At 39.9% G+C, this 24,000-nt stretch overlaps 1 protein-coding gene across 9 annotated transcripts in view; it reads right to left on the bottom strand.

Annotated features, from left to right (window-relative positions):
- Window positions 1–14,682: 14,682 nt before the first annotated feature.
- Window positions 14,683–24,000, bottom strand: part of ASXL3 (ASXL transcriptional regulator 3) — a 147,884-nt gene continuing 138,566 nt past the window's right edge. For 5 of the 9 annotated variants that reach the window (XM_030553000.1, XM_030553001.1, XM_030553004.1 and 2 more), the window contains one exon: window positions 19,850–23,491. In XM_030553000.1, the coding sequence (XP_030408860.1) occupies window positions 19,850–23,491 (3,642 nt within the window). Of the gene's footprint in view, window positions 23,492–24,000 lie in introns of all 9 variants that reach the window. The other 4 variants (XM_030552999.1, XM_030553006.1, XM_030553007.1 and 1 more) reach the window with 1 other exon arrangement.

Here is a 24,000-nt window from a genome sequence, read left to right as displayed (position 1 = left end):
ATCATATCACGCAAAAGAGAACAGGTTTTGCAAAGTGATCACTCCATATCTGATCTTTCAATACTTGTCCTCAGAGGAAACCTGCACAACACCTTTAAAAGGCAAGCCTGGCAATTAAAATTCATAACTCTGCTAGACAGCAAAAAGCCTGACATAACAGTACACTGGGCTTATCGGCTCATTACAACAATTTGTAACTCACCATACTGCCTGCTACCCTTAATTTTCCACTTCAAACCCTTCATGCATAACAATCTAACTCCCAGTTGTTTATTTCATCTCCAGTGACCACCTCCAACATTCCTTACTCCTTCTGTTTAACAATCTCTCCAAGTTTGTATTTAGCTCATATACTCTGCTTCCTTCCCCAGGCCTAAGGAAGAGCTCTGAGTAGCTCAAAAACTTGCACCATTCACCAACAGCAGTTGGGCCAGTAAAAGTTTTTACGTCACCTAACTTGTCTCATATCCTGGGACCAACATGGCTACAACACTGCAAAAACGATTTTAGTATTATTACTGAAAAGGTTGTATGCGTACAAACTCCTGTTTAGCCAGCAGTGACAATCTAAGCCTCGAGTGATCTACCATCTGTCCACTGGCACACGCCCAACCACGAGCCCTGGGTTCACTTAAATGCTTATTCTCAGAGGTGTTGTGCACTCTCCAAAGACATTTGCAATCTCCCAGGACTGAGCTCACATAACAGAACAAGATAAATAGTGGGCTTGGGGAATGAGTTCATTGTGGGGTAGGCAAGAGTTTGATAGTGCCACAGTTAATTTCAATAACTCTGTAGTAAGTGAAGGCCCTGATAAAGGCCCAGTATGAGGCCTGAGGCCTGAACTAAAGTAATGGTCAAGACTTTGCTAACATAAAGCAAAGTGAAGCTGTGAGCCAGAGGCAGGCCCTGCTCACAGAAGCTGGCAAGAAAAGGGCTGGTGCTGCAAGAAAATACGTACCTAAAAGGTACTGAACACTATAGATCAGAACATTCACATACTTGCACATTCCACACAAATAACAAGGAACAGACTGACCCATCTCAATGACAGGGCCAAAAGGGTAATATGATGGATAGAGTTGTTTTGATCGAGCCAACATGTACAAGGTGAGGCAGCACCTTACTACGTAGAGGGGTTGTACCTTGCTGCGTAGAGGGGCTGCACCTCAATACGTCAGGAGTGATGTGTAACTTGTTTGTACCTGTGTATAAAAATGTATCCCTGGGGTGATGTCTTTGTCCGGCCTAGGGGGCAGTGGAAAGTCCCGCCACTGACTGAGCCGGGTCCATTGCCAAGAGGCACTTTCTCGTAGTATGCCTGGTAGACTAAGTAATCTTTGGGGAACTGCAACTGTGTCCGAGATCGCAATAAACCTGGCCGACGTGCCTTCGTACCTTACTAGACTCTGTGGTCATTGGGGGTTCTCTTCGGGTCTGCTGTGTCAGCTATCTGCAGAGCTGGGGCAGCACAAGAGGGAACACACGCACGCAGCCAAGTGATACCAACAGAGAGAGAGCAGAGCACCACACCGGTAGTGCTTCTAACAACAACACACTTCTGACAACACCTCTGACAACAAACTCCAGTAAAATAAAATCAACAGATGCTGGTTTACCTCTTCAGGTGACTCATGAAGGGTCTGAAACAGTTATAGTGCAACAAGACACACTATCTGTGCTTGGGTTTGGGGCTTTTTTGTTTTTTAAAATAACAGTGACCAAAGTGTTACTCCTGGGGGAATCCTGCACCACGGCACATGTGCAAAATTAATGTCCCCCAGAGATATCTTTGCTTTTCCACAGAAAACGCACCACTCCCTAGCTGCACAGGTTCATCCTTTCAGGCACTCGGAACAGCCAATGGAGAGGTAAATCACTGCAGGGATGGGGCATCCCAGTCAGTGGCTCCTACCCTGAGCCGGGATCAGCTACTAATCCCAGCTGGGCTGGAGGCAGGAGAGGACGGGACTTCCTCTTCCCCTGCAAGGAGTGGCTGGGGCTGTGTCAAATCCACCCCCAGAATCCTCCTCCAGTGCAAGAAGCTCAGCATCCTCCCCTGCTGCCTGCCTTCATCGGCTCCTCAGCTGCAGGGAGAGGGGTCACTGTAAGGGGAGCTGCTGTCCCATCCACCCAACCCCAGTGCATCTGCACCTCCCATACCCAGACACCCCCTGCCAAGCCTCACCCCTAACAACCAGAACCCCCTAGCCCTCCATACCCAATCCCCACCCCACTGAACCACAGTCCCTGCATCTGGAGCCCTGTGGCGTTTCTAGGGCAGGCCCAGGCCTTGTGCTGTGTCAGGGTTGAGTGCAGCCTCACAGCTGAGTCTGTGTCCCCAGGCTGGGGAGGCTGCAGGGTGATCTTCCACCTTTGTGAAGCTAGCGGCCTAAGCTCTCCCCTGCCATGCTGGAGCCTCTGCATTTTTTTATTGACAAATAAAACTTGCAGAATTTTAAAATATTGTGCACAGTCTTTTTAATTTTTTGGTGCAGAATGCCCTTGGGAGGAAAGTGCGGTGATAGATCTGCCAAGTGGAATTTAACAGACAAAAAGCCTGCTACCCCCAGATCCAGAGGCACAAAAATAATTGGATATAAACATTTTCCCCTAGCAACATTCTGTCTTTGGATTTTTTACAAATATTGCTGCTGCAAATAAAAATCCAAAGAAATAAATCAAATTAAAATGAATATGGATATTTCTTCCATTTCTCTTCCAAAAAATGTTAATTGGCATGTATTTTTAATGGTACTGAATTTTAAAATTGAGCTGGATCCACACATGGATAAACAACACCACATTAATGATAATTGCATAAACCTTCTGTGTAGCTGGGTGCAGATCAGGGATTTAATCTGCAGTTTGAAATTAAATCATATATCAGGTTCCTAAATAACATTATGCTGGAGGATGCCAATGTTTTTCTTCCATGCTCTGAATTATTTTATTAAATATTTACAAAGAAAACTTCAAGAAGATAATGTTTCAAAGCCAAATCCTAAAGTGTAGAGTCTTTGTGTGGGTAAAACTCCAACTGAATCCAGTGGGAATTTTGCCTGTATAAGGACTTGCAGGACTTGGCCCTCAGCTGTCAGGAAGCAACTCATTTCAGAAACTCAGAGCACAATTTCAAACATGTATTTTGAAATTTGAGCCCTCCATTCAACTAAGCATGTATGCATATAATTTACCCTTAACATGTGCTTAAGTGGGTCCCTCTTCAGTAAGACAGTTAAAAATGTGCTTAAGTGCTTTGTTGAATTGAGGTCTTAGTTTAGGGATTGTCCCTAGCCTGTTTGCCAGAAGTTGAGAATGAGCGACAAGGAATGGATCACTTGATCTTCTGTTCATACCCTCTGTTCTGTTCATTCCCTCTGGGGCACCTGGCATTGACCATTGTTAGAAGACAGGAGACTGGGCTAGATGGACCTTTGGTCTGACCCAGCATGGCCGTTCTTATGTTATGTTCTTATGAGTCTGAGATCTTTAAAGATGAATTTCTTAGCATTCTCAAAATTTTATGAACGAACACAGTATTGGCATATGGCCATTGAAGTCAACAGAAGTTTTGCTATTAACTTTAATGGGAGCAGGTAAGTAGTATTGCATCCATTTTCCAGATGGATAAACTGACACATGACTTGTCCAAGCTCACAGAGTGAATTGGAGGGAAAGGTGAGAATAAAATGCAGAAGTTCTGACTTTCCATCCCTAGTTCAAACCATTGCACAATGCTGCTTCACCATAACGCTTCTCTCCTTGGTATCTCAAAAGGCTCGTATTTGTTTTACTGTGCAGACTACTAGTAATGATAAAGGATAGCTGGAGAATTTAACAGATGTCTGTCCCACCAAACAGTAACTATAAACCTGTAAATGATATAAGTTAATTTTGGTTTTTGTAAAGGAAGTTATGCCTCACCAATCTACTAGAATTCTTTGAGGGGGTGAATAAGCATGTGGACAAGGGGGATCCAGGCGACATAGTGTACTCAGATTTTCAGAAAGCTTTTGACAAGATCCCTCACCAAAGGTTCTTACACAAAGTAAGCTGTCATGAGATAAGGGGTAAAAAAAAAAAAGTGAAAAAAATGTAAACAGTGAGATGGCAAAATTTGCAGATGATACAAAAGTGCTCAAGATAGTTAAGTCCCAGGCAGACTGCAAAGAACTACAAAAGGATCTCTCAAAACTGGGTGACTTGGCAATGAAATGGCAGATTAACTTGAATGTTGATAAATGCAAAGTAATGCACATTGGAAAACATAATCCCAACTAAACATGTAAAACGATGGAGTCTAAATTGGCTGTCACCACTCAAGAAAGAGATCTTGGAGTCATTACGGATAGGTCTCTGAAAACATCCACTCAATGTGCAGCGTCAGTCAAAAAAGCAAATAGAATGTTGGGAATCATTAAGAAAGGGATAGATAATAAGACTGAAAATATCATATTGCCTCTATATAAATCCATGGTACGTCCACATCCTGAATACTGCGTGCAGATGTGGTCGCCCCATCTCAAAAAAGATATATTGGAATTGAAAAAGGTTCAGAAAAGGGCAACAAAAGTGATTAGGGGTTTGGAACGGCTGCCGTATGAGGAGAGATTAATAAGACTGGGACTTTTCTGCTTGGAAAAGAGATGACTAAGGGGGGATATGATAGAGGACTATAAAATCATAACTGGTGTGGAGAAAGTAAATAAGCAACTTATTCCTAGTCTGAATTTGTCTAGCTTTAGCTTCCAGCCATTGTATCACATTGTACCCTTCTCTACTAGATTGAAGATTTCTCTGTTATCAAATTTCTGTCCCCAATGTAAGTTCTTATGTGATCAACTCTCCCCCTTAATGACAGGTTTCAGAGTAGCAGCCGTGTTAGTCTGTATCCACAAAAAGAACAAGAGTACTTGTGGCACCTTAGAGACTAACAAATTTATTTCAGCATAAACTTTCGCAGAAGTGAGCTGTAGCCGATGAAAGCTTATGCTGAAATAAATTTGTTAGTCTCTAAGGTGCCACAAATACTCCTGTTCTTCTCCCCCTTAACTTTCTCTTTGTTAAACTAAATAGAATGAACTCTTTAAGACTATCATTATAAGGCAGGTTTTCCAATCTTTAATCATTCTTGTGGTTTTTCTTTGAAAACTCAATGATTTATCACATTCTTCTTGAATTGTGGACGACAGAACTGAACACAGTATCCCATAGTGGTCACACCTGTACCAGTGCTAAACTCAGAGATAATATAACCTCTTTACTGCTACTCAATATTCCCCAGTTTATACACCCAAGTATCACATTAGCCCTTTGGCCAAGGGCATTGCACTGTGAATTCAGGTTCAGTTGATTATCCCACATGACCCCCAAATACCCCATCCTGTAATTATAGCCTACATTCTTTCTTCCTAAATGTATAAGCTTATATTTGGCCACATTGAAACATTTTTTTTTTGCTTGCAGTTTACCAAGTGAGCCAGATCACTCTACATCAGTGACCTGTCCTCTTCATTATTTACTTCTCCCCAATTTGTGTGTCACATGCAAACTTTATTAGTAATCATGTTATATTTTCTTCGGGGTCTTTGAAAAAATATGTTAAATAGCCTAGGGCCAAGAACCAACCTGCTGGACCCCACTAGAAACACACTCGTTAGATAAATTTTTCCCATTTACAGTTATATTTTGAGATGTATCAGTTTGCCAGTTTTTAATTTATTTAATATATGCCATGCTGATTTTATATAGTTCTAGTTTCTACATCAAAATATCATACAATGACAAATCAAATGTCCTACAGAAGTCTAAATACTTTACTTTTATCAAACTTGAAATACCATCAAAAAAGATATCAAGTTAGTTTGACAAAATCTGTTTTCCATAAACTCATGTTGATTGGCAATAAATATTTCATCATCCGTAATTTGTTGTGTCAGGCAAATCCCCTTTTAGCTATTCCATTATTTTGCCTAGGATAGACATCATGCTGATAGACCAACAATTCCCTTTTACATGGTTCAAATATTGGCATAAAATTTGCTTTCTTCTGGTCTTCTGGAACTTCCCCTGTGTTCAAAACTTATTAAAAATCAACATTGACAATCCAGAGAGCTCCTAGGCCTACTCCTTTATAACTCTTGACTAAAAGTCATCTGGACCTGATGATTTAAAAATGTCTAACTTCAGAAGCTGGTGTTTAACAACCTGTTGAGTTACTGTTGGAATGGAAAATATTTCAAAATGATTATTATTGCATGATATTAATATAGCATCTGACTTTTTCTCCCAACAGAGAACAGAAATATTTATTGAACACTTCTGCCTTTTCTGGATTATCTACCATTTTCATTGAGTTATAAATACTATTGTTAGGATACCTTTTGTTTTTAATACAGCCAAACTCTCCTTTTTATTGTTCTCAACTCTGCTGGCCATAGATGTTGCCTTGTGTCCTTTTGCTTCCCTTATTGATTTTCTACAATTCCTAGCAATTAATATACATTAAAGTTATCAGCTTCCCCTTTTAATATTATATATTATTTTATGATCCTATTACAAATTGTTTTAGACATGCACCAGTTTTTATCTAACCAGTCTTATATATCATCAGTAAAAGATGCATGTAATTTATTAAACAAGCAAAACATACACACTAGTAAATTTAATGGTAATATATTGAAGAGTTAGATTTTCAAATTGGCTTTTAGGATTATGCCTGCAGATTTTGCATGAAACCAGCATTTGTACACTACATTAGATATGCAGTTACTTGATTTACATGAGATAATGTCCATTTCTTTAAATAAACACAGATTATGTGTACAAACAACTTTGCAGGCACAGCTTCAGATGCCATTCTTAAAAGCACATTTTAGTCCATAAAATGGATAAATGCAGGGCAAGCAAGCCATGTGCTTAAAAATGACATATGCATCTAAAAATGATGTAACTGGTAAATTTAGCCATCAATTTAAAACTCTTCATGTTTATTCTATTAAGGGAGATTTATTAAGTTTATATAGATAGCTAAAGTAATGAAAAGGAGCACAAAAATTAAGGATATCAAATGTATTCACTATCAGCCTTCTGATATCTTTAGTCTAGGACAGCGCTCCATCAGTAAAACTTTTGATTTTGAGACGTTATTTTAATATTGCAATTCTAATTCCAAATGTCTTGATAAAATTGAGAACCCAAGGACTAGGTTACTTAGAATCAGTTATAGATAACTTGTGATTGGCCATTTAAAAGTTGCTTTTTATATCTGCATCTCTATTTAAATAAACCTTCCTGAGTCCAGTCACCTCTGCCACATCTATAGCAAGGTATCAAAAAGAAGTGAAAATTATGAGGAGGCTTGCCTCATTCAGCATGCACTTCAGGAAAGACAATTTAACCTTATTAGCAATTATGATGCCTATGTGGTGCCTAAGTCATTTAAGGGTAAATTAAATAGTTTTCCCTCAAGTTATATGCCTTTTATTATGTTAAGTGAGTTTTACCCAAGAAACTTACACTTATCAAAATTCTAAATTAATTTTCTATTTTTATAATAAAACCTTTAACCCTCTGCTTATCCACTGAAAAATAATGATTCTGACTGACCCCATTTGGATATATCATACATCATTCTGAAGCTCAAGCAAATGGTGTTAGGTTTTTTTGGCTAGTCAGTTAATCACTAACTGGCAGGACTGATAGATGGGTTGTGGAGATAAATTACCGGGAAGACAGTTTGTTTACTTTACATAACTTATTTAAGTACACATTTCCTTACAAAGGCCATAGATGGCATGAAAGGTATATTTATCAAGTGAAGATTTCCACTTCTTTCTTCATTGCACACCCTTTTGACAGAAACTGATGAGATTTTATTTTCTTGTGGCTGGTATAATCCAATAATATTAAATATTATATTAGGACCTGCAAGGATACAGGTATTGATTCTTTAAATATGTAGCAGGGAGCAAGGCACAAGGGCTAGAAAAGCTTCTATCAGAAGCTCTATAATGAAAGACAGTGGGAGTGGGAAAGAGACAGAATAGCTTTGTTCTTATTCAAATAAAGTTTCTAGTTCAATGCTGGAAGAAAGCAATATTTTTTGTCATTCTTTACCAGTGTCATATGACAGTGCTCAGGAAACAAAACTATGTAACCAGAGCTCAAGCTAAGATGGTACAGCATACGTGGGTGTGCATAGTGGTTATTTTACTGGTTTAACACACCAGTCCATATAGGAACCATCTCTGCTCTCCAAAATACCATGCTCTGGGCTTCCACCTACCATTCTTTAAGTATAAGCAGCAGTGAGAGATTGGTGATAGTAGGGACCTATATTAAGGGTTTATCTACACAGATCAATTAATTCAGATTGATATAGGGTGTAAATTTAAAGTGGAATAGCTATTCCGGATTAACTCCATATATGGACACTTTTATTCTGGAGTATCCACAGAAGGAGTTAATCCGGAATAGCTATTCCTGAATTATTCACCATGAAGATATACTCTAAAGGTATGTGTCTACACAGCATTTTTGAGCCTGCAGGGGTGAACCTCCCAGCCAAGGCCACCCCCTTCTCTAGGCTTCAGAGCCTGAGTTGCACCTTCAAAGCAGTGTCTCCACAGCTATTTTTAGAGTGCACAGTGAGCCCTGCTAGCTGGAGTGTATTTGATGCAGGCTGGGAGGTTTGCTCTCGTGGGTTCCAAAACAGTGTATAGACATACCCTAAGGGTATGATATATCTAAACTGCAATTCGACACCTGCGGCTGGCCCATGCCAGCTGATTTGGGATTGAGGGGCTCAGGCTAGGGGGCAGCTTAATTGCCATGTAGACATTCAGGCCTGGGCTCCAGCCAAAGCTCTGGGACCCTCCTGTCTCACAGCAGAGGTTCAGGCTGAGCCTGAACACCTACATTGTAATTAAACAGCCTCCTGAGCCAGAGTCAGCTGGCATAGGCCGCCATGGCTTTTTAATTCCAGTGTAGACATACTCTGAAAGACCAAAATCCTCTGCCACTTCCAGAATGGGAGTGACAGTGAGGAGGCCAGCAAACCTGGTAAAAAAGAATTGAGGAACCAGCTCAGGTGAAGCATATGTAACAGAAGAGGCTCACGGCACACGCTGAAGATATACAGAAGTGGCCACAGTTTGAAAGGATAGCAAGGTGAAAAGCAGCTATGAAGGAGAGAGAGAGGAAAGAGGAGCAGAGAAGGAAAGGAGACATGAGAAGTGGCTGCATTAATAAGGACACTGTGGAAGTACTTATACTTTGAATGTTTTGATTCATGAAAAAGTCAAACTTAGATTATGCAGAAAACAAATGTGATGTCTCACTCCATATTCTTTATGAAAATATGCTTATGATATGGCAGGGCTGCCCAGAGGGGTGGGCATGTGGGGCACAAGAGTTTTTGGGGGCCCCTGGAGCGGGGTTCTTCACTCACTCCGGGGGCCCCGGAAAACTCTCACGGGTCCCGGGTCCCCGGAGCTTCTTCTACTCCATGTCTTCGGAGGCAATTCAGCGGGAGGAGGTCCTTCTGCTCTAGGACCTGCCGCAGAAGTGCCCTGAGGACCCACGGTGGCCAACACATCCCTTGCCCACACTGCTGCCTGCCGCCCCCATTGGCCTGGGATGGCGGACCATGGCCAGTGGGAGCCGCGGTCCACCGAACATGCCAACGAGGCAGGTAAACAAACTGCCAGAGGTTGCTGACCGCTGATATAACCCTGTTCATGCAATTAATAATTGGGGGGGAAGGAGGGTAAGACCCTGTGCATACCTTCCTCCAAATTGAGGGAGAGGGTGGATTTCATAATATACCTTTGGGTGTGCACTCCAAGAGAGGTGGACACCTGAGTGCTGGGGCAAGTCCCTTAAACTGAGTCTTCCCAGAGCCGATCTCAGTGTCTGTGTCATTCTGCAGTTGGGTGTGACCCTGCCTGTGTGTGGGCTGGAAGAGGCTTAATAGCTTGGCTCAGCAAAGACAGGTAAAAAGGATGTCCTGGCTGGCAGAACAAGCGGACTCAACGGTATTCCAGTACATCAGGTGGCACCCTAAGGAGGGGGGGGGGGAGCAACCTGTCACAGTGGGGTCAGCAATTCCTCTCCCAGTCATAGTTTTCTGCTTTTTTCCCTGTCTACTCTAAGGCAGAATTTGGTATTTTAGACTTAAGACTAACAGATATTGCATGTGTAGTCAGAAGAAAAAAGAACCAGTAAGACAGACAGCAAAAAGTAACTCTGGAGAAAACAGTGAAAGCAGGAAGCTTTCTGTTTCTGTGCTCAGAGAATGAACTTGACAAGTAATCAAACAACAAGACTAATGAGAAATGCAATGAAACAGATGATCAAACCATAGCTGCATTAGACCTGCAATTCCAGTTTTTCTGCATATACAGGGAAATCCATATCCCTGTATCACAGGGTTAATAAAATCCCTACTGTTGATTTAGACCATTACCACTGATCTGAACCTAAGCTATATATGTCCAGCATTATGGTCTGATTTTCAGCCAGGCTTCAACCCACCCTTTGCTAGTCAATTTCACATCCAAATGCAACTGCAAGAAGTTAATAATAAAGATGAGTGGACACAGCTTCGTAGGGATAGAATTGTGGCACACTTACTCACATTGGGTAACATCTTATTCGAGGCATACCCATTTAATTCAATAGGACTACTCATGGAGTGCACTTTGGCATTATAATCTGGGCCTTACTTTGTGGGTGCAAACACAGACAGCTCACTAGGGACATTTAAAATTTTTAAAAGTGGACATTATAATCCAAAACTGAGTATACCCAAAGAAAAAATGTCTCTAACAGTCAGGCCCTGTATAAAACTTTTCCTCACTATTCATAATTTCAAAATACAAATTTACAACAAAATCCATACCTGAAAATGCACTTACATTTACTAGGAATGCTCAGCATCCAACATCAGAATGATTTTTTAAGATAATGATTTATAAAATGTATTATTTACATTCATTTCCTCTACAACACAGTGTCTGTCAAATCTGAGTTCTGCTCTTCTAGGTAATGATAATTTTTTCTTCTTCAGCAAAAGCTGCTCCTTGGCTAGTTGACAGGGGGCATTACTGCACTGTAGTTTTATCAACAGCCTGAGTGTGATCCTTCTGCACTTTGGTTGACTGGTGAAGTGCGCAGAGATTCCTGGTCATTATGTATTCCTTCTGCACAGTCATTCTGATTGAAATCCAACATCAGCACATTGTAAGCAAACAGCTAGTCAATCAAAACACACACACAATTTTTTTTTTAGTAGATTCTCTGAATACCTGTGTATTATTATTTTATTTCTCAGTTGCAATCCTTTGGCATCAGCTGCCCAGAAGTCACATCATTAAGTATGAGGGTCCAATTCACCCTCCTTTGCACCTCGTATAGTCATTTGCACCAGCGTAATGTGAGTTCAAAGTGGACATCAAGCATGACCATTGTGATCTGATAGCCTTTTACATCCACTTTGCACTAGTGTCAATAATTACATAAGGTGAAAAGCAGCTGTGAATCAGACCCATATTGCTGTTGTGACTGAGAAATATATATATATAAAGGCTTTCTTAGGTTATTCCATAAATCCAAACATTCTATAATCTCAACTAACCTAATTTTGTATTGTCCACAGATTATGTCACCTCATTGCTCACCTCCAGTTAATTTATTTGATACTGAAATGACTTGTATGTATTCCCAAAATTACAACTAGGGCCTATTTAACAGACAGATACAATGTTGGTTATTCTCCAGTCCTCTATCAGCTAATTTTAAAATCAGTATATCAGGTAATTTTAAAGACAGATTGCATATTTTTGTTAGCAGTTCAGCCACTTAATTCATAACTTCCTTATTTTTTGAAGTAGTCTTCCTAAAGTTTGGTGCGAGAGCTTTCGGCACAATCCCTACTAGGGAAATGTTTAACTTGATTGTATTATGATCACAATTACTTAATGGCTATATTATAGTTACTTCTTCAGCTAATTTTGCTTGGATGCTTAGGACTGTGTGAAGAACAGCCTCTCATGTATTTCAGAGAAGTTGTGCCATTATGTTAATATTTACAGTGTCAGTCATAGAATGTAAAGCCAGAATAGACCACCAACTCATCTAGACTGACCTTCTTTACAACACAGGGCACCGATGCCACTCAGCATCTGCACATCAAATCCAACCACCGAAATGAGACCAAAGTATTAAAGCCCACAGGTTGCTATACTATTACGTGACACAGGCAAAGAACAGGAAGGACTGAGATGTATGGAAACTGTTTCGCTAAATTTTATCCCAGTAAGACATTTTACCAGGAAACTGAGAGCATCTCAGCCATTCCTATAATATATTAATGCATTCTTCTCCCATCCCCCAAATCCCCCTTTCACTGTGATTTGTTTGTGAATAGTTAGCATGCACTGTTAGCATGAGCATAGTTTACAGATTCTGCCATTGTTCTTGCTATGGGACTGCCCTAAGCACTTCAAATAGCTGTCGTGGGGGGGTCACTAGTAGGCATTGGCCTGTTGCATGATGATGGGCTGTAAAGAACCGCTAACGCTCTTGCAACGCAAGATGAGGTGCACTGATCAACTGTCACGGGCAGTAAGAAGGAACTGAGAGGGTATAAAGATGGTGGTGCCTAATATATCAGCACATGAGCATGGCACTCAAGGGGGCGCCACAGCCAATCCTATGGATACTGCTAAGGCAAAACTCTCCAATGACTGCACATTGGTGCGCAAACACCTAAAATGGAATCAGCATGAGCACGCACTCAAAGAAGAGCACTCTACTTGCCCAGACAATCTGCACAAGATTTTCTCCTGTCTCCATCTGCTGGTAGTACAGATCTCTTTATGGATAAATAGAAAGCAATGTTGAAGAATCAGGATAAATATTAACCTCTGCTGCACTGTAGATTCAGACTTTTCATGATCTAGTCTGACATCCTGCACTTTGCATGCCACAGAACCGCACCCACCCACTCCTTAATAGACCCCTAACCTCTGGCTGAGTTAATGAAGTCCTCTAATCATGATTTAAACACTTACAGTTACAAAGAATCTACCATTTACACTAGTTTGAACCTGCAAATGCCCCATGCTCCAGTGGAAGTGCCCCATGCTCCCCGAGTTTTCCAGGAATATTAAACTGCACTGCTTTTTAAAAGTCAAATGTTTTTCCTTGTCACTCCCTTCGCCACCACTATGTCAGACAGTTAAGCCCCATTGTCCTTTATTTTAAAACGATCCATAATTTATTTTAAACTTACACAGAATAATCCTCTGGTTAAAGCATAGGTCTAGGAAGCAGAAGATACATGATTTTTCCCTCAGTTCTGCTGCGGACTTCCTGTGTGACCTTGGCAAGTCATTTCATTTCTCTGGGGCTCAATTTCCCCAACTGTAAAAGTGAGGATAATTCAAGAGTGTTGTGAAGACTAATTTATTACTGTTTGGGGAACACTGAGTGGGATGTGCAGACAGAAGACATTCTAGAAATACAAAATACTATAAAATGTTATTTTTAAAAGTTTAAATAAAATTTTGCAGAAAGCTATTTTAGGTTTTTTAAATTAACATAGGTGCAACAGTAAACAGGTACAGTAGCTCTTAAAATGTACAGAAATTCTGATTTGAATTTCTCCATTCACCTAAAGAGTTAAGATAAAAACTATTGCAGCCTATGGCTGAACAACTAGTATTAAATAAAAGAAGGCTAGCCCCAAGCTTTGCAAGACCCTGGCTGAGACCCTTGGCAGACTTGGATAACCTGTAAAGCACAACTGGAGGTGGGAGTGCACGTCAGGTGGGTGGGGGAATCACAGTAACTGTCATTAGATTAACAACTATTTAGGACAGGCACTGTCTTTTTGTTGTTTTGTTTGTACAGTGCCTAGCACAATGTTGCCCTGACACATGACTTAGGACCTGAAGTGCTACCACTAATCAAATAATAATAATTGTGGAAAGGTGCAGCAAGGCATTGGGGATTCAGGAAGTGCTGGCCTTAGCACTTTTGAGCAGGCCTGTGAAAAAATTACTTGCTGTCCACCCTCTTATCCCTCAACCCTAACAACTGGCTTATGTTTGCAAAGCTCTTTCAAAGGAAAAAGTTCTAGAAACATTTTGTTTGTAATTTAATTAATTCTCCACTCTATTTCTATCTCCTGTTGGTCTAGCACAGTTTATAAGACAACTCTGGGTTCATCACTAGATAACAGGCTTGAATTAGGAACCTGTTATCAAAGGGCCACTGAGGTATGGACTTTTTAATTGTTCTTTGTTGGTGGGAAAGGGGAGGGGGGAGAGCACAAGAGGATGTGCTATGTGCTGACAGAGTCAGGTTCCCCAAAATACATAGTACATATCTAGGAGTTGCACTGAAAGACAACGCAGCTAATCTGCTCTTTATGTTCTGTAAATCTTCTACTTAAAACTCAAAGTATTAACACCCAGTTTTATTTTCATTATTTCAATATGGTCATATCTATGCTATATCAGATACTGCTCAGTCTCAATCATACAATAAATGATCATCAACTTTTTGATTTTCCGCTTGTGTTTCTCCTTCACTGACTGGAGCGTTCAATGAACTAGCCAAACAGAATACCCCACATAATGCACTGAACATAAAAGAAAAACATATGGCAAATATATTTTATCTCTTTATTTTTTCCAGAATAATATTGAAGCCCATGTTGTTATTTTCAGGGGAGCAGGAAGGGAAAAAGGGGAGGGAGAAGAGAGAAAATATGGAGACAACTTAATGTATTTAATTTATGGTTTTGTGAGTGGTCATTTTTGTAGGCAACAAATGTTTTTTGTTTTTGTTTTTTTAAATAAAAAATGAAGAGCACCATTAAAGAAAGCATGATCCCTGATTTCTAAAGAAAACACTGTCTTTAAAAAAAATTGTTAAAATGCTTCTTGCACTCAGTCACATTTAGTCAGGTAACAAAGCAAGCATAACAGCATTAAATTATAGTAACCCCACTGAAATCAACTACTCCCCCTTCCAAGAATTCAGAGAACCATTTCTGAGCTTGTCCTGTGGGAATAATGTTTTCTTTGGTAGAGGACTGAAGGAGGATTTTTATTTCTCCATATGTTGATTTAAAAAGAAAATCTATGCATGTTAGGGATTTCCCCCTTAAATCTCTGTTTCTCATGCATGTTAAATATGGGTTGATTTCACATTGCTGTTACACTCCAGGAGTAATACTGCCCTAAAAAGGCATTGAATGGCTAATGTAAAAAAGATGTAAACATTCAAAATACTGACAAATTAAAAAAAACAAAACCAAAATAAAAAACACAAAAAACCCTGTACTGAAATTGTGAGTTGAGTTAGGTTTCTGTAAAGCAGAAGAAATATTTTACAGCAGTACAAGAGAATTATGGCAACAAAGTAAAGCACTTTTCTTGTAACATTCATGAACAGTACAAATACGACAAAGTTATTCTACAGACTAAATTATTCTGTAACTATCAAATATAGTACAAAGAGAAATATTATGTGCTATAAAAGAAGCAGCTCCTTTAAATTAGACTAAAAATGTTTTTGTTGGTTTTACAGTGACAAAAGCATGATTACTGAAGACAACAGGATTTTTAGATTCAGAAACATTTAGCTACACAGGTCCATGATTATCCACACTGAATATTATTTTTTGCTTTCCCCCAAAGTCCTACAGAAACACAGAAAAAAATGCTGTGCTGCTTTCACAAAACTGTAGAAAGTCATTCAGTGTTTAAAGCAGGGCCGTTCGCATGTGTCAGCTAAGATGATCCCTTTAGATGACATTTTTGAGCTTTTGACTGTTCATCCTGGTACTTCACCACACCTTGGTAAAACTGCTAAACTAGAGGCTACAATAACTATTCTGAAATTGTGCGTGTGTTTGTAAGGGGAAGGGAGGTGCAGCATAAGATAATTTTACTTCAGAAACTGCATTACAAAGCACCATATGCACCAGTTTATAAACTGTGCAAAGAATTCCAGGATCTTAAAAAAATATGAACATTCTGTAGCTTACCCTACCCACAGAGCTCTCATCAGGAAAAGGGATATAATTCTGCTTTATGGCTCAACCTTATTTTTACGTTAATTCATTTCACGTGCTAAATCTCAGCAGGTAAACAGAATGCTGAAATGAAGTGCCCAGTTCACCAATTTTTTTATATTATTTCAACTAAAGGAATTTCTGACTGGAAAATTAGTTCTGCACAGGAACAGACAAACATACACACTACAAATGCCCTAATGTTAACGACACACCTCAAAAATAAGCAGATAAAAAAAAAGGAAGGAAGGAGCACAAAAGTATTTCATCCTCTCTCCCAAAAGTGCTGCAACTAGGGAAAAAACTTTGGATATTTTCCAAAAATGCATGTGTAAATTATTCCTGCAGGAAGGATGGATGGACTGACACATGCAAATACACAGCGGTGTCTTCTTAAGTAATGCTTATTCTCACCACTTTTCAGTGCATAAATCTTAAATGTTTAACAGTGCAAACTGCACGATCACTAATAAACCAGAGTGATATGGGGACTGAAATTGGGACAAAATTAGACAAAACCAGGAGCAACCCAAAATTCAGTTATAATTTTAGGCCTGGTCTACACTAAGGGGGCGGGGGGAATCAATCTAAGTTATGCAACTTCAGCTACATGAATAACGTAGCTGTAGTCGACATACTTAGATCTACTTACCACAGTATCTTCACTGGTAAATTGATGGCTGACGCTCCCCCGTCGACTCTGCCTGCCCCTCTCACCCTGGAGTGCCACCGGAGTTGATGGGAGAGCGCTTGGTGGTCGATTTATCGCGTCTAGACTAGATGTGATAAATTGACCCCCGCTGGATCAATCGCTGCCCATCGACCCAGCCGGTAATGTAGACAAGCCCATAGGTGGGTACCATTTTCAAGAGCACCTGCATGATTTAGGAACGTAAGTCCCATTTTCAAATTAAAAGTCATTGAGACTCAGGCTCCTAAGTCAGTTAGGTGCTTTTGGAATTTTACACCATGGCTATAAATCACTTACATCATTCACCAGATGTTTCTAAATAGTGGGTCAAATTCATTCCTAAAGCAACTCCATTGACGTCAAATAGAAGTCAGTGCAATGGCAGCACCGTGAAGGGGTTTGGCCAGTTGTGTTATATTATTTAGCATCATTTTGTCCAAAGCAGTTTCATATAACATTTTATCTTATCTCAAATATGCAAACTGCAACCACAGTACAAAGATGCCATTGATATGAATTCGTATTACATCATATTGTTTACTCTCTCATCTGTCATTCAAAATAAAACATTTTTGGATGCTGCATTTTCTTTCAATACCATGTCAGTCATGGGTAGAATATATTTCAAGTTGCAAGTAAAAACAGATACTGATACATGCTGTGGACAAGGGATTCTGAGCCAGAAGTAAAAAGATTCCCAGCTCTCAGAGGGTTCATATAAACACAGGTTATCATGATTCTAAGAACTGGCCAATCCTTTTATTTAATGGAATAAATTCTACTTCTACCATATGTAAATGAAACAGGATATAAGTCCAATACAGAAGTCTCCTTAAATATGGTTTGGTATACATGACTACAATATACTCATGTTTACCCATGTGATCATCATAGCTCCCATTTGGGTAGCCATCAGCATACCACTGGAAATTACTTTTCAATTGTTTATTTTTTATTTGTTTTTCATTCCACAGAAAGGCTTGAAAAAGTGGAAAATCTGTGGGATCTTGACCTTTCATAAAGGAGTGCTTTTGTATACAGAAAATATATTACTGTATCAGCAACAATTTTGTTAATGGAATCGTTAATAGCTTTGGATCACATGGCGTCGAAAATTAATACTTAGATGTCACTACTACAGTAAAACAGAACTCTAGTTGCACCACAGAACTTCTTATGGCAGGAATGTACTTCCTACAATGTTCCAACGAATTTTTAAAGACAATCAAAAGGAATAGTATATTTTGTGTTTGTGAAAATGGTCCCAAAAGAAAATAAATGTGATTTGCATATACGGTAGAACCTCACTAATATGCACTGATGCCAGGGAGACTGATAAATTAAATAATTATAAATTAGTAAGCAAGAAAAGATCATAAATAAACAAGTATAATGGATCATATAGTGTACTTTTTTCATTTGACAGTTTTAATGTTCATGTTAATATTTCAGGATATACCAGTAAATGTGTAGTGTTATATGTTTTGTATAAATACTAAAATCTGAGGAGTACGAGACCTCAACTCACTGCTATTACATGTTTCACTGAGAACTAGGGAGAGAATGTCTGTTTTTTGTGCAGATGGTAAGGTGTATGTATTAGTGGGGTTCTACTGCAATGGTAAAAATTACATTGCTCTCTATGCTCATATTTGTTTGGGTTGTCAGCTGCATGTCATCGTATGGGGGTACTCGGACTGCACATTGTGTTCTTGAATCTGGAGTAAAAAACAACAGCACGATTTTTTCCTGTCCACAACAGCTGCATGTGCTTCATCCCTTTATAATATTTTTCTTTTAGGTGGACAGGGCCTCAAAATAACTGCTGTTGTCCTCTGATGCTATGGTGACTAATGCACCTGGAATGCAGCTGTGGTCCTCAACATAAATACAGTACTGGATAAATACTGAAGATTATTTAAAAGATGCAGTATCCCTTTAAAAAAAACACACCTCTTTACTCTCAACTCTCCAAAAGATACTACAAGTGGTCTGAAATCTTTAACAAAAAAAGGTAGTGTTAAGTCATTTTTGAAAATAAGTTTTTACAAAAGTCAAAACTTAAACATATTTAAATAGATAGTAAATCATATAGAAGAGGAAATAACTGATTTTCAACACAATTATAATCTGTCCTCAAATCATTAGTTATACCTTAGGATCAACCTTAGGCCATGGAAATGCTATTGAAATCCAGAACCTGTTTGTTACCTAGATCTGACCCATATATGTGCTTGGGATAGATAGCTCAATAGGTGTACAGGGGAGGTTTGGGGAAGAGGGAAAAGGAGAGGTTGCTCAGTTCTCTAAGAGAAGTCGTTACTTCCTCTACACTCCATTAAAGCCAAGAAGATTCTAGACATGGTCCAGCTAATCAAACCACATTTACAAATCTAATTCTCAGGGAATCAACAAGAACAGCTGACAATTAAAACTTTACCTCCATAATGCTTTGTGTAGGAGTGAGCAAACTCCTTTAATTAAATCTGTCTAAAGTCTCCTTCTTTTGTTAGGTTGACCGTCTATAAGTTATGGATGGTAAAGGTGGGTTCAAGAAAGCAATCATTAGAAAAATTGCAAGTCAATTTAGTAGCTCTGAAGGTGATTTGTAACAGAACACCAAGCTACTTTACCCAAAGCAGTCTTTACTCAATTTGTTAGTCATCTTGTTATCTCCGCACCTGCAGTACCCCAGCAGTTAGAAATCATGAGAATACAACTAACCTGTTATTCTTAACCTAGAGGGTCTGCTATCATAATAGATAAGTGGGGAAATAGTGTGCTGCACTGTGTGCAAACAAACAGAAGCTAGGAATGACATGTTAATATCTTTTCTTTTAGACAACAAGGAAGCTCATAGTAGCTTAGTAACAAGTTTGTTATTTTTTTTAAAAGAAATTCTAACAGTTTCTTCTTCTTTCCAGGGAATGTCATGCAAGCAGAAATAACTAAATTCTGAAACAAAGCATCACCAGAAAAAAAATGGCCTAAAATGTTACAATTTCTCCACTTCTTTGTTCTGTTCTCCCATGCTGAGAAGGGATACTGCATCTTTGACTCAGTTTCTACCGTACAACTAAACAAGCTACACACAGTTTTGAAGGGCCTATGCAGTCATCATGGCAGAAGGCTCCACAGCCTTTGCACACTATCATGGCTTTCAGCCTGCAAGAGCATTTCAGTTCCAGTTCATCTGCATTGCTGCTGTCAGCAAATTTCTGAACCGGAATCGGAACGTTTTGATTAGACAGACCTGTAGCAGTATTTGAGCCACTTCCCAAAATTCCAATAGATTTTTCAATCGCAGATGCTGCCCTTTTGAAGCTTGTGCTACCAAAGTGTATAGTTGGATAACTTCCACAGAGCTGCTGCTGCTGTGGGTGCTGTGTTTGTATTTTCTGCGTCGCTAATTGGGTAAAAGGCTTCTGTGGCTCAGAAAGTAAATAGGAAGAGAAATCTGCATTTTTTAATGCAAATGCTTTTAACTGTTCTTTTACTTCATTCTGATCGTAGGAAGCTTGTTTTATGCCTAGTTCGCAGCTGCTGCTTAAACCTTCCTCAAAAGAAACAGGTTCAGATTTTATATTGCTACAGATGCTTGCTGGCTGAGGCCAACTAAGTCTTTTAGTGGTTTCCATAGTAACTGTCAGTTGTTTTTGATCAGATGCAACTTCTGCGTTTGGAATAGGGGGAGGAGGAAGAGGATGCACTAATGTTTTATTCTGGAGAGTTTGTGAGGCACTAGCAATGTCATCACCTTCCTTAATTTGAATATTAGGGGAAAAAACACTTCCTAGCCTCAGCTGGTGAGCTGCTGCAGAAATGCTGACCTCTCCCAAACCCTTCTGTTCCAGGTGCCTACTGAAAGCAAAAGCATTGCAGACAGATGGGACTTTTGAAGTAGTTTGCAACAAAGCTGCCGTAGGAATGGGGCCTCTTGCAGCCATGGACATTTGGTAAAAATGCTGTCTGTGTGAGGTACTAGCTTCTGCATGAAAACTGCCGTTTTTGTCAATGTGAAATAAGTTCTGTTGGAAACTGCATGAAGGCAGTGGCCTCTTCTGCTGCTTGATCTCTGGACTGTGAGCAATTCTGTTCTGAACTGCATGTTTGTTCAGCCACTCTTGTTTAAATGGCTGACCATGCCCTAGTTGATTCATGCTGGAACTGATCACACAAGGAGCCACTTTAACATCTGTGTCCACTGATACCTTCCCAAGCTCACATTTCATTTGAGTGTGCTCCCCCACAGTCCTGGCCATCCGCTTCTTTGGATGGTTTTCACGCTTTCTAATTTGTAGTGGGGCTATGCTGCCTGCTGTAAATCCTTTACCATCTGGATTGGGTGAGCTGGAAGGATTTTCAACTATACTTCTCTCAGATGCTGATGTTTTACACACTGAGGTAGTTTGCAAAGGCAAGGGAAGCCTGTTAATTTCTAGTTTGGCTCCTGATCTGGGCTGCGGCAGCACTTTTTCCAAAGGCAGGTTGCCTTGCAGTAACTGTGTCACTAGAGGATTGTTAGCCTCAACTGATGACAAACGACAGCTAGAGCTTCCAGCACTTGTAACTCTTTTTAGGGTTTCTGTCGACAATGACAAAGAGTCCTCCATGGAATCCGTAGCAGATGCCTTGGAGGTCTGTGTTGGCTGTGCACTTGTGGCTATTTCTGCAGTCTGGCTAGGCATTTTAGGTCCGGTAAAATCCTCAGTGTCCATCCTAAAGCACTTATCAGATTCAGTAGTTTCTGATTTAACAGGAACAGCAATGCTTGTCATAAGACTCCTTGACTGCAACTCTGACATTTGCGTGTAACTTGAAGGTTCAGTTTTGACATTTTTTAAACAGTTTTGCTCTGTATATTCTTTATGCTTGTTTGGGTTAAGATGGCTGACCATTGGCTGGTCTGTGTGCATTGCCTCTTCATCATGCCAGCAAATTCTGTTATTAGTGTTATACTGATTGACACAGGCAGCATCTGCTTCACTTTTAAAGGCTGAAGGACCTCGTAACTGCTCCACAAAACCTTGGCCGGGGGCAACAAAGTCAATTAATTTATCTTGAGGAGTAAGAGGCACTTCTTGAAGACTTGTACAAGCTGCCTGCAAGGTTTTGCCCTCTTGTTTCGCTGTAACAGTTATGAAGCTGGAACTGTGCTCAAGGCTTTCATTACTGACTATTTCAGGCCTGCTTATTACAGACACCTGAGGGCATGCTATATTTTGTAAGGCAGTTTCTGCCCTCACAAGTCTGCTCTGCAGATCTATGCTGTTTTCTGCATTTTCAATGGAAGCAGCCAGCGACAAATTGTTATTTAATGTCGTAGTGTGGTCAACAATGACTTTACAAGGTATAGACCTGTTCATGGCTGTTTGTGTAAAGCTCACTGGCTGAGATTTACTGGACAGATCTATTCGGTTTCGTAGTCCAGAATTTTTTTCCAAGTTGTCAGCACTTAATTTAGCAGTGTTGTCATAAGAACTTATTGTCACCATATTACCAGTAAACATTGAAACGGGTGGCCTTGCAACAGAATCTACTACTGCAGCCACATCACTGCAGCTTAAAGCTGCTCTAACAGTAGTGTTAATGGATACAGTACTTTGCTCACTGCATCCAGTTATGGCTATCTTATCAGAAGAAAATCTAGTAGTAGTCCCCACTGGGGGAATCAATACAGAACTACCTGGGAGATGATTTGGCAAATTACTTGCAATGGACGAAGTTGGCACAGTGGTATATTGACTGGAGACTGCATTATTTGCACTGCTACTTGATACTGGCAACCTTTTCTCATCACTTGAATTTGATAAGACTGTACTGTCTATTGAGGCTGGAACAATAGTGTTATCAATACATTTTGGTACAATGGCAATGCATGGAGTATCAATCCCTTGGGTAGATTTCAGCATGTTTACATTACAAGCCGAAATTGTTGTGTTTGTACTGTCAACAGACATTAAAACAGAGGATTTATCAAGAGAACTTGCAAAGGGAAGTTCTTGAATTGTTCCCGACATAGCAGTGCTGCAAACAGATGCAGGGACTGAATTTTTACTATAAAGCACTGGCACATTGTTATTTTCAGTGGAGGTAGATGAGATAATTTTCTCACACAAATGTGGCATAGGTATGTTTTCATCAGAACTGTGCACAGATACGTCCGTAGCAGTTTCTGGCAATGCAGCTGTGTTAAGTGACTGCTGCAGTAAAGTGTTAGTCTCCCGGAGGTGAGCAGACTTGTTGCTAGGAGACCTGCAGTTAGGATTAACTATAATGACACCAGTAGAAACTTCAATCTTTGTGTCAGAAGGAGTCGAGGTTTCTATGGATGAAGGACATTCCTTTGAATTGAGCTGCGACTTCGCTTCTTTACTGGTCTGGAGTAAGTGGGCTCTGGCTTGATGCTTTGCAAATAGTTTGGCCTTTGTTTGCTCCTTGATGTGTGCCAGTGTTCTTGTCTTCCCACCTTCGCAGGGACTCCCCATTGATCCAGAGACTATGCTTGCAGCTGCTGCCACAGCAGCTGCGGCTGCAGCCTCTCTCTGGGCTCTAGCTTGCTGAGCTCTTGCCTTGATATCTGCAAGAGTTCTAGCCCCAGTGTTCCTCCCGCTGCTGACTGAGGTACTCTGGGAAACCCTAGGTTCTGGTTTTGAAACAGGTTGACTCTTGATAATAAAAGGTGGCCCAATTTTTGAAAGTTGAATCTAAAAGAAGAAACAAGAAAACAATTTTAATGGGGTATCATACATATTAAATTTCTCTGCTGTCTCCTAAAAGGTTCAGAGCATGACAGCGAATTAGAGGTCAAACTAGATGGTCAGGTGGTCCCTTCAAGCCTTAAACTCCATGATTAGAATTACCATGCAGGGTAGTTACACAGGAAAATGCTAAAAGTTAACGATATGTTCATTTTAATATGTTGTCATTCTCTAACAGAAGTAATGAGTACTTGAATTTGCCTCCATAGACCTACCCTTTTGTTGAGAAGGAAAGTTGACCGAATGTGATAAAATATAATGCTTATCTGATATAATTTATCATACCTTCCTAATCTCCATTGTATCTGGTTGGAGATCTATCTGACCAGCGCAATGGGACTGGAAAAGGGCTTCCTAGTTAACACCTACTGCAAATGTTTGAAAAATAATCATAGTGGTTTTGCTTCTCACTCCAAGGCATTCAAACCTTGGTAACTACCTAACCTTTCCCTCGT

Source organism: Gopherus evgoodei, chromosome 2 (assembly GCF_007399415.2).
Source record: "Gopherus evgoodei ecotype Sinaloan lineage chromosome 2, rGopEvg1_v1.p, whole genome shotgun sequence".
NCBI classification, from domain to species: Eukaryota; Metazoa; Chordata; order Testudines; family Testudinidae; genus Gopherus; species Gopherus evgoodei.
This window is presented reverse-complemented; position numbering and strand designations above follow the sequence as displayed.